We start from the raw sequence: 19560 nt of genomic DNA, 5'->3' as shown, positions 1-19560 counted from the left end.
GGGAATCACGATGTTTCTATTCTACATCAAAGGCATCTTCTGATGTCCAGTAATTTGGCTGGCAGGACTTTTTGTGAAGCAGATCAGGGTCCATCAAAGGAGGAATATTGTGTGGAAGCAGAACACTTTCACAGAAGTGCCTGATGGCATCTAGTGATTCCCAAGCAGTGTCCCTTGGCCATGCCTTAAATGACATCTGTACCCGTCATATTAGGCAATCATTTCCCTTACTTACTGAAATGATATCATATTGTGTCATATGACCTAGAAATAATGACCTGCGTAAATCTGAGCAAAGGCCAACAAAACAACTGTCAATAACACAGAGTAGAAAGGATATAAAAATATACAAGTATCATCTAGAATGGATTATTTTTCATTTTCTTTTATCTAACGTGTTGCAAAAAGTGCAAAGTACTCGTTATTGCAGGAGCCTAAACATACAAAACACATAATAATATGGATTATTAAATACAATTTTACAAAAAACTAATAATAATTAATTTTACGTATTGTAGATATTTTCTGAGCATCAGTAACTCAACATATTTCCATTCTGCTTTGTGTAATTATTTACCCAGCACTGTACCACGGCCTGGAGACTGGGAACAATGCACTTAATCAGACTGATAGGAAAGTAGATTACACCAAATTACCTGGTATCCACTGCAATGAATAAGAAGCTAAAACAGAATGATTAAATCTATTTTCGGTGACCAATTACCTTAACAAATCAACATTTCCTTTTGCAAGTGGAGCTACGAGAATTTGATGCACAAAGAAGCTTTGTATCTGGTAACAAGAATCTGGGAGTGAACAAATGGCAATTTCCAGCGATTATACACTGAAGCAATGTAATTGGCTGTTAAGGAGAAAAGTGAGCCTCCACAAGTCGGAATGAAAGGCGGAATGCTGATGGAAAGCTTCAATCCGAGGTGACAGAGGGGAAATAAATGATCCATTATATCAGGGTAGAGAAAATAGTTATTGCTATTTATTAAATAAGGAAGGGACTATAAAATGATAGTTTAGTATCTATTCTTAAACCACTTGCAGCATTATAAATTGGGTGTTTTTCGGAAATATTGTTTAGGTAGTTCTGGGAGTGTTTTAACCATAGTTTAAGAATTTTTCCTCAAGTATACTATACATTCAATAACATATTCGCAGATCATTTCAGATGGGAGACCTTTTTTGTTCTATTACTGTTGACAAACTCCAAGGACAGGTCATCAAAAGAATAAAACTTGACAAACCTTTTAAGGGCTTATTCACACATCTGTTTTATTTCTCAATATGTTGTCCTTGATTTTCAAACACTGCATACTGACACGTTAGTGATGTGTAGTAATTTACACAAAGGTGTTAGAATTTGGTTAATATTAAACTTATAATTACAATGGGTGCCATAATTACTGTGATTTTGTTTTAGTAGGTACATAAGGTACATTATTGTTTGGCGCACTAATTCTGTGGGGTCATAATTTTTGGACGCCGTTATTGTTAAAGGCACCTGTGTGGTGACTCTTACTTTAAGGGCCATGATAAGTACTACATCATTTTCTGCGGTGCTAATGTGGTAGTACATATATCACTTTTATTCGACTTTGGGCAGTTTGGTCGGCACAATATTATGGAAGCATATTCACCTTTGTAAGCACTCTGGATGTACCTTTCTCATTTATAAAACTCTTCCTCTCTCTTGTCCCATATCACTGCTATGCCATTACTGAGTGTCTGTTTGTATCCTCTTTGCGTGTGTCTCAATCTATCTGCCCGCAAGAGAGGATGAGCTGCCACAGCATAAAATCAGTGCTAATGAGACGAGGGGAGCAGAGACAAATAGTTAGCCTGCAGACCATCAATAATCGTATAGCCTTCTACCAGTTTCAAACATAGTAAATGTAAAAGTAAGAGTTCTATACTCACATTACTAATAGCAGAGACTGTGTTCATCATCCAGCGCATTCTCTCAAAAACATTGGTTTTATTAAGGATAAGCTTGTTTCCATTATGAGAAGTTGGTGGGACCATCAGAGTCTTCATTGGGGAAGTAGATTCTGATAATGAATTCTGTTGTAGATCCGGATCTGAAAGTGTCCGGGTATCTGGAGTCATTTCCACCTTGAATTTCTCAAAAAGGCCCAGTGGACTGTGACATTCACGATCAATTGCCTCTGAAAGCTTATCCATGTTTTAGCTTCGTTATTCTATCTAAAATGTATACAAAAATGGCTTTAATGCAGAGAAATCATTACCTTAACTATTGCTAAGGTTGGCTTCACAACACCTTTTTCTCCTCTGTTGTAAGGAAACGTTGGGGACATTCACATGGTAAGATATGGATGACATTTGTCCTTTGTCAAATGATGGGAACCACTGCAACTTATCCTGTGTTCTATAGATTACTGTGAGAAGTCTGCAATAGAAAGCATCTAAGGGGGACTCGCAGTTCCACGTTTCGCCAATTGGACAAATCATTAATGGGAGAACCCCTTTAAGTATAGTACTGCATAGAACCAACTAAAAGAGGAGCTATCATCTCTTTTAAAATGCCGCATTTAGTAAATACTTTCCATAACAATATTTTTCATGACATAACAATTCGGGAGAATCTTTTCTTACAACAACTGGGGAGATGTATCTGTTTACAAAACAAAACATGAATAATTTGCACCTGAAATGTCCTGCACCATATTTACTGAAGGGCTTAGACCATTTTAGGCAGTTTTCAAACCGCCTGAAAAAAGGGTCATGTCCTCAGTAACAGATGGAGCCAGTGCCAGTAGCTGTGGCTGTCCCCTGTATATTGCAGTGGCCACTGCAGAGATTCCTCTGATGGCAGGTGTTAACCCATTACACGCCAAGGTCAAGCATGACCACGTTGTGTGATGGACACTAGTCACTTCACTAAAAAGTGCTAAAAAAAAGTTATGTGCGTCAAAATAATACTAAAGAAAATTCATACAGAAAATAAGACTTAAACCAGCTCTGTCAACTAAAAATACTAAAGTTATGCCTCCGAAAAAAGTTCTAAGCCACATCCTACAAAAATGAGTGGATGCATAAAAAACCATGTCAACATACAGCAGACATTCGGTATATTAGTTATCAAGTTATTTAGGTGTAATGAGTATGTGTCAGAAAACTTAACTCCGAAAATCTAATTATTCCAAATTTTCACCAAATATCAGTTTTTTCATGAACAAACGCAAAACATTTAATTCAAATTTTTCAACTAATATGAAGTACAATGTGTCATGAGAAAACAATCTCATAAATCACCTGGATATGTTAAAGCATTCCAAAGCTATAACCACTTGGGGTGGTGACACACGTGGTGTTTTTAGGCCGTATTTCGGTCGTTTTTGCTGCTGCATTTTTGACAGGTTTGACCAATTATCTTAGTTCAAACTGGTCAAAAACGCAATGCGTTTTTTACGATCTGAAAACGCACTAACTAAAAAAGGCTCAAGAACGGCCTAAAACCGCCATGTGTGTCACCACCCTTATAGTGACACAGGGCAGATTTGAAAAAATGGGCCATGTCCAAAAGGTGCAAAATGGTCAAGTCGTTAAGGGGTTAAGTATATAGTTTGCTGCTGCTCTGTGCCTTGTAAAAAATGGCATATGAAAAGGTTCCGCCCTGCGTTAACTTCCTCCTGAAAAGTCTCATGCAAACGAGGGTATATGTCGGCCATAGGAGTGCGATGTGCACAGCACGATACAGTGACGGAAACGGGCTGCTCTATCTTTTGCTGGAATACACAGACTGCTGGATGCATAGTGCAGGATACACTAGTTTTGATAATTGTAGGCCAATGTCTTCTTTCTTCTACTTTTTGTGCAGTTGAGAGAATTTTGCCAAACAAAATCTTAACAGAGATAAATCCAAAGTCTGAACTGACACAAGAGTCTGAAAAAGGTAGAACAAGAAACCAGAAAGCATGCTGATAAATCCGCCCCATAATATACACATGAGCACTAGAGATTGTGCTTATCACTAATCTCATCACCGCTACTACACAACTCATCACTACTACTACTTTATCACTTCTACTAACATACACAGGTGATCACTGCTACTAACCTGAACACCTTATCACTGCTACTAACCTACACAGCTCATCACTACTACTAACCTACACACCTCATCACTACTACTAACCTACACAGCTCATCACTACTACTAACCTACACTGGTGATCACTGCTACTAACCTGAACACCTTATCACTGCTACTAACCTACACAGCTCATCACTACTACTAACCTACACAGCTCATCACTACTACTAACCTACACAGGTGATCACTACTACTAACCCGCACACTTTATCACTTCTACTAATATACACCAGTCATCACTACTACTTACCTACACACCTCATCACTGATACTTACCTACACACCTCATCACTACTATTACCATACACCAGTCATCACTGCTACTAACCTACACTGGTGATCACTGGTACTAACCTGAACACCTTATCACTGCTACTAACCTACACAACTCATCACTACAACTAACCTACACAACTCATCACTGCTACTAACCTACACAGCTCATCAATGATACTTACCTACACACCTCATCACTACTATTAACATACACCAGTAATCACTACTACTTACCTACATACGTAATCACTACTACTTACCTACACACCTCATCGATAATACTAACCTGCACACTTCATCATTACTACTAACCTGCACACCTTATCACTGCTGCTAACCTGCAAACCTCATATAACCTACACACCTCATCACTACTACTAACATGCACACATCATCACTACTTCTAACCTGAACACGCCATCACTGCTACTAACCTGCACACATCATCACTGCTACTAACCTGCACACATCATCACTGCTACTAACCTGCACACATCATCACTGCTACTAACCTGCACACATCATCACTGCTAATTACCTACATACCTCATCACGATAACTAACTTGCACACATCATCGCTACTAACCTGCACACCTCACTATTGCTATTTACCTACACACTTTATCACTGCTACTTACCATCACAACTCATTACTACTACTAACCTGTACACGTCACCAATACTACTAACCTCCACAACTCATCACTGCTACTAAACTGCGCATATCATTACTGCTAGTTACCTACACAGCTAATCACTTTACCAACCTGCACAGCTTATCACTACTACCTACCTACACACCTCATCACTGCTACTAACCTGCACACCTTATCACTGCTACTAACCTGCACACCTTATCACTGCTACCTACCTACACACCTCATCACTGCTACTAACCTACACACCTCGTCACTGCTACTACCCTATACAGCTTATCACTACTACCTACCTACACACCTCATCACTGCTACTAACCTGCACACTTTATCACTACTAATAACCTGCACACCTTATCACTGCTACCTACCTACACACCTCATCACTGCTACTAACCTACACACCTCGTCATTGCTACTACCCTATACAGCTTATCACTACTACCTACCTACACACCTCATCACTGCTACTAACCTGCACACCTTATCACTGCTACCTACCTACACACCTCATCACTGCTACTAACCTACACACCTCGTCACTGCTACTACCCTATACAGCTTATCACTACTACCTACCTACACACCTCATCACTGCTACTAACCTGCACACTTTATCACTACTACTAACCTGCACACCTTATCACTGCTACCTACGTACACACCTCATCACTGCTACTAACCTACACACCTCGTCACTGCTACTACCCTATACAGCTTATCACTACTACCTACCTACACACCTCATCACTGCTACTAACCTGCACACCTTATCACTACTACTAACCTGCACACCTTATCACTGCTACCTACCTACACACCTCATCACTGCTACTAACCTACACACCTCGTCACTGCTACTACCCTATACAGCTTATCACTACTACCTACCTACACACCTCATCACTGCTACTAACCTGCACACCTCATCAATGCTACTAGCCTGCACAGCTCATCACTACTTCTAACTTACAGACGTCATCACTACCACTATCCTACACACGTCATCACTACTACTAACCTACTTACGTCATCACTACTTTTAACATGCACAGCTTATCACTACTACCTACCTACACACCTCATCACTGCTACTAACCTGCACACTTTATCACTACTAATAACCTGCACACCTTATCACTGCTACCTACCTACACACCTCATCACTGCTACTAACCTACACACCTCGTCATTGCTACTACCCTATACAGCTTATCACTACTACCTACCTACACACCTCATCACTGCTACTAACCTGCACACCTTATCACTACTACTAACCTGCACACCTTATCACTACTACTAACCTGCACACCTTATCACTGCTACCTACCTACACACCTCATCACTGCTACTAACCTACACACCTCGTCACTGCTACTACCCTATACAGCTTATCACTACTACCTACCTACACACCTCATCACTGCTACTAACCTGCACACTTTATCACTACTACTAACCTGCACACCTTATCACTGCTACCTACGTACACACCTCATCACTGCTACTAACCTACACACCTCGTCACTGCTACTACCCTATACAGCTTATCACTACTACCTACCTACACACCTCATCACTGCTACTAACCTGCACACCTTATCACTACTACTAACCTGCACACCTTATCACTGCTACCTACCTACACACCTCATCACTGCTACTAACCTACACACCTCGTCACTGCTACTACCCTATACAGCTTATCACTACTACCTACCTACACACCTCATCACTGCTACTAACCTGCACACCTTATCACTACTACTAACCTGCACACCTTATCACTGCTACCTACCTACACACCTCATCACTGCTACTAACCTACACACCTCGTCACTGCTACTACCCTATACAGCTTATCACTACTACCTACCTACACACCTCATCACTGCTACTAACCTGCACACCTTATCACTACTACTAACCTGCACACCTTATCACTGCTACTACCCTATACAGCTTATCACTACTACCTACCTACACACCTCATCACTGCTACTAACCTGCACACCTTATCACTACTACTAACCTGCACACCTTATCACTGCTACTACCCTATAGAGCTTATCACTACTACCTATCTACACACCTCATCACTGCTACTAACCTACACACCTCATCACTGCTACTAACCTGCACAGCTTATCACTACTACTAACCTACACAGGTGATCACTGCTACTAACCTGAACACCTTATCACTGCTACTATCTTGCACACAGTCACCGGACCTACATTAGAATAAATAACTGGCGCCACAATGTGGTGCAGACAGATTGGCCACTGCTACTGCTCACATGAGAACATGACCAGCACAGCCGTATGATTTCTATAGTAATGGCTGGATTTGGTGACGCACATTTCAGCATTTATGTTTAGAATCCACCCACATGTATCACATTGAACCCCACTATCCTCCATTATCTACCTACCTTCACTGACCTACCTACATGAGCACTAAATCCGTTTAACTGCCTATTGCCGTTCTTCTTATATGATGGATCAGAACTGCAACACCACATGCACTGTACCGCCGCTTCCCGCCGAAGAGCTCACCCAAGCTTGGTCCAGCGCAGGAGTGTCGACCCCGCCCTCACAGAGCGTCATGGATTTGACCAATAGGAGCAGGGGATGTATGGCGCGTTGTCCCCCAATCTGCGGCCGCCAAGCAGTAGTAACGTGGCTGGGGACCTGAGGAGGATGTGCTCTGTAGTATGGCGTCTTCCATGTATTTTTTATACTCTAAAAGGGGGCCAGGTGGCAGAGCAAGATACACATGTACTGTCAGAAAATGACTTTGGCCACAATAAAGTCATGACTTCTTCCTTAACCTTTTAAAGGACATATGCCATAATATATGTATAACTTAGGTGCACGTTTCTTTACTGTTATTAGTGAATAAAGAAACTGCACAATTTGTGCTAAAAATAGCTTTAAAAACATGTAAAATAGCTGCAGGCACTCAGGCTGACCTCGGGTCACAGCATCGCCATCTTTTCATTTATTCATGTCCTGCACTGCTAATCCTGCCTGCTTCTGGCTGAGGAGCTAGGAGAGAGCTCCAACCCTGGCGGAAGCGGGTAAGTCTAGCAGTGCGGGGTGTGACAGGCCCGGTACCAGCAGCCGGCTTACCCGGGCAATTGCTGGGGATCAAGGGTAATAGATGGACGGACTTGGAAAAATTCAGCCCCCGGATCAATTGTACCAGTGTCTTTAATACACTGGTACAAATAATCACCTTGCAGCAGCAACAGAGGCACAATGATGAGAGGACAGTGTGGCTACCTGGGGGGGGGGAGATGTGTGGCTAGGGGGGGGGGGGGGGAGTGGATACTGGGAGGGGACAGTGTGGCTTATGGGGGGTGAGGACTGTGGGGCTACTGGTGAGTGGGGTACAGTGTGGCTACTGGGGGGGGGATAATGTGGCTACTCGGGGGTGGGACTGTGGGCACTGGGGGATAGTGGGGCTACTGGGGTAGGGTGGACAGTGTGGGTACTGTGGGGGAGGGACAATGTGGCTTTTGGGGTAGGAAGTGTAGCGCCGGGATGTGAGTTTACTGTAAAGGGGCCCACTAAGGTGCTGTCACCCAGGAGCATACTTACACCTGGAGGCAGTCTTGGACGGCGATGCTGATGGCTGCTCAGGTGACCGCAGGCTGAGTGTGCAGTTATACATGGCAATTACACATGCATTTGTTTTCGCAAAATTAACACTTGCGTTAACGATTGCGTTTTGTAAAAGAAATTATTAACATCAATTTAACTTGTTCACTCTCTGGTGGGGTTTACTGCATGTTGGGTATTACCCCTTCCAATGTCATCTAAAAGACAGCAGCGCATGGGCGTCGCCATCCTTGTTACATTTGTTTCTCCCCGGAGGTCATTCGGGAACAGTGATCAGTTGCCATGACAGCCTTGGGTCTTTGTCAGGGAGCCGCGCGGGAGCACACTGCCTGCAGGTAAGTTTCACATTTATTATTTTTATTTGCAAAACTGGGAGGAGGGGTCTAGGGATCTCAATTTATACTGGCAGACTCTATATATTTAGACTTCATGGGGTATTTATGTATAGTTGTACATAATATAAATATTCTGCCGGATTATATATTATATATGTGAGGCTGTATATAAATTAATTGTGAGGGGGGGCTTCTGAATATAATAAAACTGCGGTGTGGGAATTTATATATGGGGCGAGTTAATAATGAAAATAGGGGGGACTATATAGCAGACTGTATATAGTAAAACTGAGGGGGGGAATAAATATGGGGGCAACATTAATTAAACTGGGAGGTACTATATGGTAGACTGTATATAATTAAACTAGAGGGGTGGGCTATATATGGGTTGGTGGACTTTATGCCAGACTGTTTATAATTGAACTAGTGATTTCTGCATATGGGGCTGCATTTTATTTAAACTAAGGGTGGCTGATAATAGGGTACAGAAGATAACTAAGCTGGGAAGGCTGTATGTGGGGCCAGAAGAAGAAGAGGGCCTGTATATAATTTAATTGCGGTATATTTAATGGCGGTATATTAAAGGCCTTTGAATCTATTAGAGGGGATGCTATAATTCCAGTAGAATAATGGGATGTTTTATATGTGTGGAGCGTGTGGTCAGTTGTGTTGCAAGGGGTATATATTATTTAGGAACACAGTGTTGTTATCCAGGAGACTTTATACTGTAAGTGACTGTGGTATTTTAGGGATACCTAGTGGAGATGTGCTGCATGGAGCTGAAGATGGATAGATGTAAATTCAGCAGTGATACTTCATGGATGGGAAAACCCGTAATATAAAGTCCTTCTCCTGAAATTGTCATCTATAAGGTACTAGTTGCCACTAATTACTATCAGAATCTGTAGTCAGTCTTAGAGTGTCAGTGAGCCTGCCCGTGGGGATGTTAATTGTTAGTAAACGTTTTCAGCATTTACTGAACCGGGTGTGGATAATGGAACGGGAGTAGGCTACTGAGGGATGGGGGAACAGCATTTTAGTTTTCGCCTCATACAGCAAATATGCTAGAATCGGCGCTGATTTTAGTGCAACATATGTTTTGCCCAGACAGTGCAGTTGGAAACACTAAATGAACTGTTCTGCAGATTCTACTGGGTACAGCAATACCCCACCTTTGATCTGCTGTCTAGGTATAAAGTAGGGCTCAGAATGCAAGAACTGGGCTGTAGATTCTGGAATTTGCACAAATTGCTTTAGGGCACCATGATACATTTGCAATTTCCCTTGCAATTTGCAATTTTCCCTAAGGTCAGTGGCATAGCTACTGGGCGGAACAGGGGGTGCGGGGGCTTTGGGTCCATTGGCTTTCTGGGCCAGGACGAGGGGCAGAGTGTGTGGCGTCCCGGCTGGCCCTCAATAGTGATCAGCGATGTGTGCTATATATATACTGCTGAGCAGATGTGTAGGCTACCTATATACTGCGGGGGCATTTGTGGAGGCTACTGTATACTTCTGGGGCATGTATGGGGGCTACTATATAATGTTGGATGCATGTGTGGAGGCTACTATATACTGCTGAGCATGTGTGTAGGATACATATATACTGCAGATGCATGTGCCCTACTATTTACTGTTATTATATTATTATGTTCTCTTTATTCATTGCTGGTAAATATCCCCGGGGGGGGGGGGGGGCGTCATGTTTGTCCTTGTATTTAACCAACACCAGATTTTCTGAACAAACCCTGCTTTCCCCACTCCTTAGGGGCTCTTCTAAAAAGGACTTGGGGAGGCCTTTGGGGTTTTAATTTTTTTTTAATACTAGATCCTACCATATGCTGGCATAGTACAGTATGACAGTATGGCAGTATATGGGTATTTTTACACCATCTATTACAATGTACAAATCGCACATTGTAATTGATAGTGTAAAACAAAACAGGCTCAGGTCTTTGTATGACCCAAGGCTGTCAAAGCAAGAGATCGCCGCCCCCGATGACTGCACAGATGCCACCAGGATTTAAGTGCCTCCAGCAGCTTAGCCGAAGGCATTTACAGGGTTAACACCTGCTAATGGTGCCAGCACCAACCTTGGGTTTTACCAGTGGCTGTAGTAAAACCCCAGCTTGTATGGAGACGGCTCAGGCCTCTCCATACACCTGCAGCCGATGTGTGATGTACAAATATGTCACACGTCGGTAAGGGGTTAAAGTGGACAAGGGATTTCTTGGCGGCATATATCTGTCCAAATTTTAAATTACAGTGGTGAACCACTGGCCTAATTTTATAGAGCCTTTCATTCCTGGTGGACACTCAGCATTGCTGTTATAGTGCAGACATATTAGAAGATTTGCAAATCGGGCCCTGAGCATGGTAAGGGGGTAAAGAGGACTGTGGTAAAGAATGTTCTTATTCCAGTAAGAACGAATGGAGTTTTTCTTTTAGAAATGCCCATGTTAAAGGAGTTTTCCCACGAGCTAAAGATAGGCCCTATTCGGCAATTTCCGTCAGTTCCATAGAGATTAATGGAGCAGAACGGTCATGCTCGGCCGTCTTCTCCATTAATCTGACAGAACAACGAGGGGTCCCTCGTTTTCGCGATCTGTGGGGGTCTCAGCACTGAGACACCCACTGATCAGCAAGTTAGGCCCTATCCCGTAGAGAGGGCCTCACTTTAGTTCGTGGGAATACCCCTTTAAGAAAAAGTCCCCAAAACTTCTGCATTTCAGTGGGGTGCTGAGGGTACCATTTGTGGAACCTGGTGATGTAACTTTGCGGATTTTGGCTAATGGCTCTGCATTGTTCGTTTGCGTCACCATCAAGTGAATTAACTTGTTTGTAAAAAATCATTTAAAAAAATCTATTTCAATAAAACCAGTGGTATCCACATTGATGCCAGAAAATTCTGGAACCTGTGGTTCGGAATTTACATCAGGGACACCCTAAACCTAACCTCCAAAGTTTCAAACGTGCTCTTAAAACCCATTTCTTTAGGCAAGCCTATAAAACTCATTAACTGCATGAAGTTTTAACTCTTTTACTAACCCGTCCTGTGTCCTCCCATCTGTTATCCTGCAACCAACAGACACCAGATTTCTCTGCAGAAAGGGGAGCAACAGGCTAGTCAGTAACCTCACACCACTCCACTTTTAACCTGTAAATTGTATCAGGTTAAAGGAGGCATGGTGAGCCGGTTAGGGGCAGGGTTAAGTTAGCCTTCCGCTCACTGAGGTGAGCCGGCTCACGTAGTTCACGAACAAAAGCCGTCTCTTAGAGCTGGGCCATACATTCTAGAAACTATGCCCCTCAACATATGTAAATATACATTTAAGAAGTTTGTTAAGCCTTTAAAACAAAATTTAGGTATTTTTTTGAACAATACATTCATTCTGGCCCAAAAAGTACACATTCACCATGGATTAACTTGGATTAATAAAATCTACCATCAACATCCATCATGATAAACCAGGGAAACTTACTCATAGATCCATGAACTGTGACTGTGGAATCTTCCTTCCGTGTAGCACCACTCGTGACTGTGGAATCTTAGATTTGTAATCCCTGGCTCCTTCCTAGTAAAATAAACGTTTAAAATTATGCTAATGAGCTTGAGGAACTCTGGATGGTGTAGAGTATATTGGAAAATGTATAACTTTTCATTATACAAACAATAGTATCAATGAGCTGAAATGGGACTACTTCTTTAAGGCAGATGCTTTGACTTTATTGTGTCCAAAGTTATTTTCTGGTTGTCACCCAGACTGTCTTCTAAAACTTGTGTCAGGAAAGTTGTTTGACACATTGCCCCTGTAATTAGCTTTGCCACCTAGCTGGTATTTTTACTGTTAGGTCAGTATTCTTTTACTGCACCCATTTCTGGTATTTTGTAGTCCTGTCCTCCATTTTGGCCAGTATTTTTAATGATCGGATAATAAGAGTCTCAAATTAATCTGGAGAGGTCCAGACATTTTGGCACAAAGTACTGTACACCAAGCTATAATTGTGCCCTGTGTTTCTGGCTTAGAAATGTGGCTTTTTTGAGTATTATTAATCTATAGGTATTTCTAGTGCAAGAGTTATTCAAATCTGTCATGGGTGCCCCTCTCTGTGGCGCTGCCCCAGTCCCCGGCCTGAACTCACCTCTCCACGCTCCTGCTCCCATCTGGCCTAGCCCACGTGCACCCCACGTGGCACTTGGAAATTTAAAGGGTCAGCGCACCGGTGATTGGCGCTGCCCACTTCCGGGATTTTTATTTAATCCCCGCCGCTCCCATCACTCCCCGCCGGATCTTTGAGCTACCTAGCCATTCTGTAAGCCTCCCTGCGTTATTCCTGTGTTCTGTTTCCCGTTCCTGCATTCCTGTTCCATGTTCCTGTGTTCCCGTTCTCTTCTGCTCTGATCTCCCGTTTTTGACCCCAGATTTGGACTCTGACCTCTGCCGTCAGCCCTGACTACGTGCCAGCCTGACCTCGAGCCTGGACTCTGATTCCTGTGGAATGACCTGGTGGCACCCCACAGCAGCTGGACCATCACACTTTGCGGCGGGCTCTGGTGAAGACCAGGTGCCACTTAGATTCCAGTCCCAGGTGTCAGCTAGTACCATCTCCCATGGTCGTCCATGACCTCGAACCCATACAATATGTCTCTTCACATTGGTTCTCACAAGAGATAATCCTGTACCCATCACCTCTCCTGATCTTTATATATATAATTTCTTGTCCATCAGGATAAACCATGTGTTGCTCAAATACTCAGTGGACTCCCTTAGGCCTGTCGCCCTAACATTCTGATGTAAATATTCATTCTATAAACATTTTGTTCATATGCCAGACACCAAATGTACTTGAAGGACAAAGCTCCAAACTATGAATTGATCCTAACATTACAATCCTTTGTACATGGATTCATGTATACAGGGACCAACATTAAAGGAAACCTACCACTTTAAAATGGTAGTTATAACCCTTAAATACCTTGCACCAGCTCAGGGTGAGCTGGTGCCAGAGCATATCTTCATTATTTGCAGAAACCGCTGTATGGTTTTTTAAACTGATTTATTCTTTATATTTCAACCACGCTTCGGCGCACCATGATATGTGCTCGGCGCACCATGCACGCGACCGTGCATGCGTCTGATTAGGAAGTGCCAGAGAGCCAGTGATGTCAACTTGACATCACGTGCATGGTGCACCGAAGGGTGGTTGAAATATAAAGAATAAAACAGTTTAAAAAGCAATACAGCGGTTTCTGCAAGTAATGAAGATATGCTCCGGCAGCAGCTCACCCTGGTGCAAGGTATTTGAGGGTTATAACTACCATTTTAAAGTGGTAGGTTTCGTTTAAAGCAAAGACTTCAATACAAAAAGGGTTTGAGATATTAAAAAGTTACAAAATAAAATGACACTTCATATTGCAAAATAGTTGCAGAATAAAAATGGAGAAAAATAACAGAAGCTAACAAGGTGTAAAATTCTTGTTTCCTTGGAGGTAGGAGGAACATGGAACACTTTCAGACTAGGCTGCTTCCACCATGTGAGCATTGTTTTCCAGTACATTATTTTATATGTTTTCTGTTTGATTAGTCAAAAGTGTCTTTGAGGATTGGAGAAAGGAGTATTTAAAAAGTTATTTGTTTCCAGAGTCCCTGAGGAGGAAGGGTAATTTAGGAGGGGGGTCCGTGTGTCCTTTTGAATTCTGTACAGATCAGTCTTCAGATAAGAGATTATCATACTCTATCACACCATCCATAAAACTGCCTTACACCGCTACATACGAAAATGTAAAAAAAAATTAATTTGTAAAAAAATTAGAAAAAAAAAAGAATTTTTAGGTCTCATCATCAAGGAGTTAAAACGCACTTGCTATGTGGCAAAGAGACTTCCCATGCGCATTTCACACTCTGACCCTTGATGACATCATCACTTGGCCACACATCCTGTTCCTAGTCAGTCGCACTGTAATGGGGAGCAGAGCATAATTACAGTGGTAGCAGCCATAGCAGCTGCTATGGGGCCCAGAGTGTCAGGGAAACCCATCATCCAACCAGACACACGATAGAATGGAGGATTTGCATAGATAAATGATATATAAAGCGGAGTGTATCCGCTATAAGAATCCGCATGCGTTGTGTTTACAATCACCAAATTTTGCATAGCCACTCTCAGTGACTCAGGAAAAGTCATAGACTAGGTTTTGAACCGAAATATTAACCCTGTGCTTTCCAAAATACACTTATTAACCACAGCTAGTTTTAGATAGATAGATAGATAGACATAGATATATTAAGCTGCACAATGTACAATTTATAAATAACATACAGTGCCTTGTGAAAGTATTCGGCCCCCTTGAACTTTTCTGCCTTTTAATAATAATAATAATCGTTATTTATATAGCGCCATCAAATTCCATAGGGCTTTACAGATTCTGGGGAACATATAGAAAAAAAATAAGACATTACAGAGTAACATCAGTCATGTGTGGGTTTGCACCGATATCAGAATTTTGAGTGTGATACGATATTTTCAAGATAAAATATTATCTGAATGTTAAGGGTGCGGTCACATTAGGAATTTACATTACGTTTAGAAATGCAATGCAAACGTCTGGGGGTGGGGCTCAGCCCGATCGAATTTGCATTTCCATTGAAACCCATGCGATCAGTAACGGTCAGCCACTGATTTGCAAGGAGAAGAAGGTTGTCCTGGTTATGATAATATAAAATACTATACTAAATAGTATAATTTGGGGCTCATGTAGACGGGTGCATCTGATGTCCTTATGCTATCCTTTTTTTGCGTATGCAGAGTATTTTTTCTTCAAATGTTGCTAGGCAACCAAGCAGGCAGAGCAAGAAGTAAATTAGCAACCCATCAGCTTTTTTTGCATATGTGAAAATAACAGATTATGTACAGATACCATATGGACTGATCACAGACATCACGTCCGCATTTTTTGCAGATAAGCAGTGGATACGCCCGTCTGAATGAATGAGCCTTTATTTTTTGTCTTGTACATTTTTATCAATAATAATAATAATCTCCATAATAATAATACTTATCTCCATAATAAAAATAATAATATTAATAATCATCTCCTTAATAATAATAATCTCAATTATAATAATAGTCTCTGAGAAGATCCCTCTCTATATACCAGTGTATTAAGCCTATGTCACATTGTAACAGTGAAGCTCTTAGTTAATTAATTAATTAATTAATTCAATTAAATAGATACCTGGGGGCATATTTATCGCCCACCGGCGTATTATAGCCCCGGCGCTGCATTTTCGCAGTGGCATACATCAAGAGGCTTCCGCAAATGAATAGTCGCTGGCAACAGCGGGTGCACCGTCCGCTCACTCCTTACAGTCCATGAGGATGAGGGGATGACAAAAGAGGTATAAGAGCTTGTATAACGGTTTGTCCATTTTTATAAGAGAATGGAATAAAAAGAATTTAATAAATAAAAAATCGTGCCATCTTATATGCAAAGTCCAAAATCTTGGACTGCAGAGAAGCACCCAGAATTGGTTACCAAAGAGCTAAAGTTGCATGCAGTTAACAAGTGCGATAGGCGTACATAAATAAATTAGGTTTGAAGCTTTGGGGTAGCTCTGATAGACCGAGGTAGGGCATTCTGAGAATTGGTGCAGCTCTGGAGAATTCCTGAAGAGTGGGAAGTTCGAATTAAGGAAGAGAATAATATAAGATTACTAGCAGATCGAAGAACACAGGTTGGACGATACACTGAGATGAGAGAGATGTAGGGGATGCAGAATTATGCCATATTTCAGGCTTCAAACATAAAGATATAAAATGGTAATTTTTTGGTGACGAATCAACAACAGGTGGGACACAACTGTGAAGTAGAATGAAATTTAACCCCTTAAAGACGCAGGGTTTTTTCGCTCATTTCTCGCTCTCCACCTTCACAAATCCATAACTTTTTCATTTTTACGTGTACAGACCTGTGTAAGGGCTTATTTTGTGCGTAACAAATGTTAATTTCCTGTAATGTTATTTATTTTAACATTAACACATAACAACATACGTGTACTGCGAAGCTGGAAAAGAATTCCAAATGTGGAAAAATTGTGGGCTCAGTTTTTACGACTTTGACAGTGTGCTCCAAATAACACCTCAGCTTTATTATTTGGTTCAGTACGATCGCGGTGATACCAAATTTATACAGGTTTTATTGCGTTTTAATACATTTTCAAAAATTAAACGAATGTGTACAAAAAAGAAAAAAAAATTTTGCCATCTTCTGAGACTAATAACTTTTTCATACTTTGGGGTAGCTGGGGGAGGTGTCATTTTTTGTGAAATGAGCCGACATTTTCAGTGCTATCACTTTGAGGCCTGTGCGACATTTTGATCACTTTTTATTAAATTTTTTATGTGATGTAAAAAGGTGTAAAAGTCGCATTTCGGACTTTTGGGTGCCATTTCCCGTCTCGGAGGTCACCGCCGTCCGTAACCGTTTTTATATTTTGATAGATCAGGCATTTTGGGAAGGGCGATACCTAATAGGTTTGTGATTTTTACTGTTTATTATGTTTTATATCAGTTGTAGGGAAAGGGGGTGATTTGAATTTTTTTTTATTTTATTAATTTTTTTTATTTTTTTAAACTTTTTTTTTCACTATTTCTGTATTGCAATATATGGCATTTTTGCACGTCATTCATTACAATGAGCCACTGGCTCATTGTAACAAATCTGCAGAAGCCATGTAGCCTGGGGTCAAACGAAGACCCGAGGCTACCATGGCAACCGATTGCTGCCCCCCGATGACGTTCGGGGGAGCGACGATCGGAATAAAGTTGGCGGCGCCCACGCAAGCACCGACCGCGGTTATTACCGGCGGGGGGTTGCTGCAATATGCAACAACCCCCACCCTTGTATGAAGAGGACTCAGCCCGTGAGCCCTCTTAATACATTCCCTGCACCTCTGCACCGTAGAGCTACAGCGCAGAATGTTAAGGGGTTAATGGATATTTTAAAAATTTTGTAAAAAATAATAAACTGAAAAGTGTGTTGTGCAATATTATTCGGCCTCTGAACACTCAGTGCAGCAAATTCACTCCAGAAGTTCAATGAGGGTCTCTGAATGATCCAATTTTGTCCCAAATAACTGATGATGATAGTCTCAGGGTTCTGCTTAAAACACAGAGAGCATCATTAAGACCAAGGAAGACGCCAGGCAGGTTTGTGATACTGTTGTGAAGTTTAAAGCCGGATTTGGATACAAAAAGGTTTCACAAACTTTAAACATCTCAAGGAGCACTGTTCAAGCCATAATATTGAAATGGAAGTAATACCAGACCAGCCCAAATCTACCAAGACCCAACCGTTCATCTAAACTTTCATCTCAAATAAGGAGAAGACTGATCAGAGATGCAGCCAAGAGGCGCATGATCACTCTGGATGAACTGCAAAGATCTACAACTGTCCATAGGACAACAATCAGTCATACACTTCACAAATCTTCACAAAACCGTCATTGCAAAAAAACTTTTGATATGTTGTAGGGCAGGTAATTTTAAGCCCTTTGGATTAGTTACCCGAATCTTGCTCCTTCTTCTTGTATTCTCCAGACTTCACCTAGATGTCAGTGATCTCTCAGATCGCTGTTGCTAGGCACATTCTGTCTTCACATAGGAGCTGGCTAAGGAGGGAGAGACATGCCCACCTGTCCTCTCTCTGCAATCAGCTGTTTACCCCATGTCTTACTGCTCCAGCAGTCAGTCATGTGCTGCCAGGAGCACTAACTAATGTAGAAACAAAACACCTACATTGATCTCTCCCTCAGCTTTTCATACACTTGTATATAAACAAATAATCCACACAGACACAAGATGCAGAGCAATCACAATCCCCCACCCTCCCCCCACCTCACACTCCACAGCAGGAAGTGGCAGGAGAGACTCTCCATGTCTTCAAGCTGCCCACTCATGTGCTATGCTGAAGTTTTACTTAGATAGGTAGATACATACATAGATGGATAGATAGATAGATAGATGATATATAGATGGAGTACACATAGATACAGTATACATAGATAGATTGATATGATATAGCTAGGATATACATAGATAGATATGAGATAGAAAGATATTATATAGATGATAGATATGAGTAGATAATAGATAGACAGATGGATATTGTAGATAGATAAATATATATGATATAAATAGAAAGATATTAGATAGATAGATAGATTAGATTAGATAGATATTGATAGATTGATGATAGATAGGTAGATAGATAGATAGATAGATAGATATGAGATAGATGATAGATAGATATATAGATATGAGAGAGAGATAGATAGACAGACAGCTATGGTGTCATTGGTCAGCAGCAGGCACTTGTGATGAGGTCACAGGAGGCAGGTTCCGCCCCTTATTCTTGCTGACTGTAGTTTTGTTTGAGAGCTGGAAACCATGGTTGCTATCAGGGCCGCATCTGCCATGAGGCGAGATGAAAATCTCGCCTCGGGCGGCAGAATGCGGATCCCTTCAAAAGCGGCATTTT

At 41.6% G+C, this 19560-nt stretch overlaps 1 protein-coding gene across 4 annotated transcripts in view; it reads right to left on the bottom strand.

Annotated features, from left to right (window-relative positions):
- SPOCD1 (SPOC domain containing 1) overlaps nt 1–8088 on the bottom strand; it is a 114869-nt gene extending 106781 nt beyond the window's left edge. Inside the window, exons 1-2 of one of the 4 annotated variants that reach the window (XM_072136614.1) lie at nt 8037–8088; nt 1930–2214 (exon numbers count right to left, since the gene is read on the bottom strand). In XM_072136614.1, coding sequence (XP_071992715.1) covers nt 1930–2193 — 264 coding nt within the window. In that variant the 5' untranslated portion in view covers nt 2194–2214; nt 8037–8088. Of the gene's footprint in view, nt 1–1929; nt 2215–7496; nt 7667–8036 lie in introns of those variants that run through there. The other 3 variants (XM_072136611.1, XM_072136612.1, XM_072136613.1) reach the window with 3 other exon arrangements.
- Nucleotides 8089–19560: the final 11472 nt, after the last annotated feature.

The sequence above is a fragment of the Engystomops pustulosus genome, chromosome 2 (assembly GCF_040894005.1).
Source record: "Engystomops pustulosus chromosome 2, aEngPut4.maternal, whole genome shotgun sequence".
Classification (NCBI taxonomy): domain Eukaryota; kingdom Metazoa; phylum Chordata; class Amphibia; order Anura; family Leptodactylidae; genus Engystomops; species Engystomops pustulosus.
The sequence above is the reverse complement of the archived record's forward strand: the minus strand, read 5'-3'. Positions and strand labels throughout refer to the sequence as shown.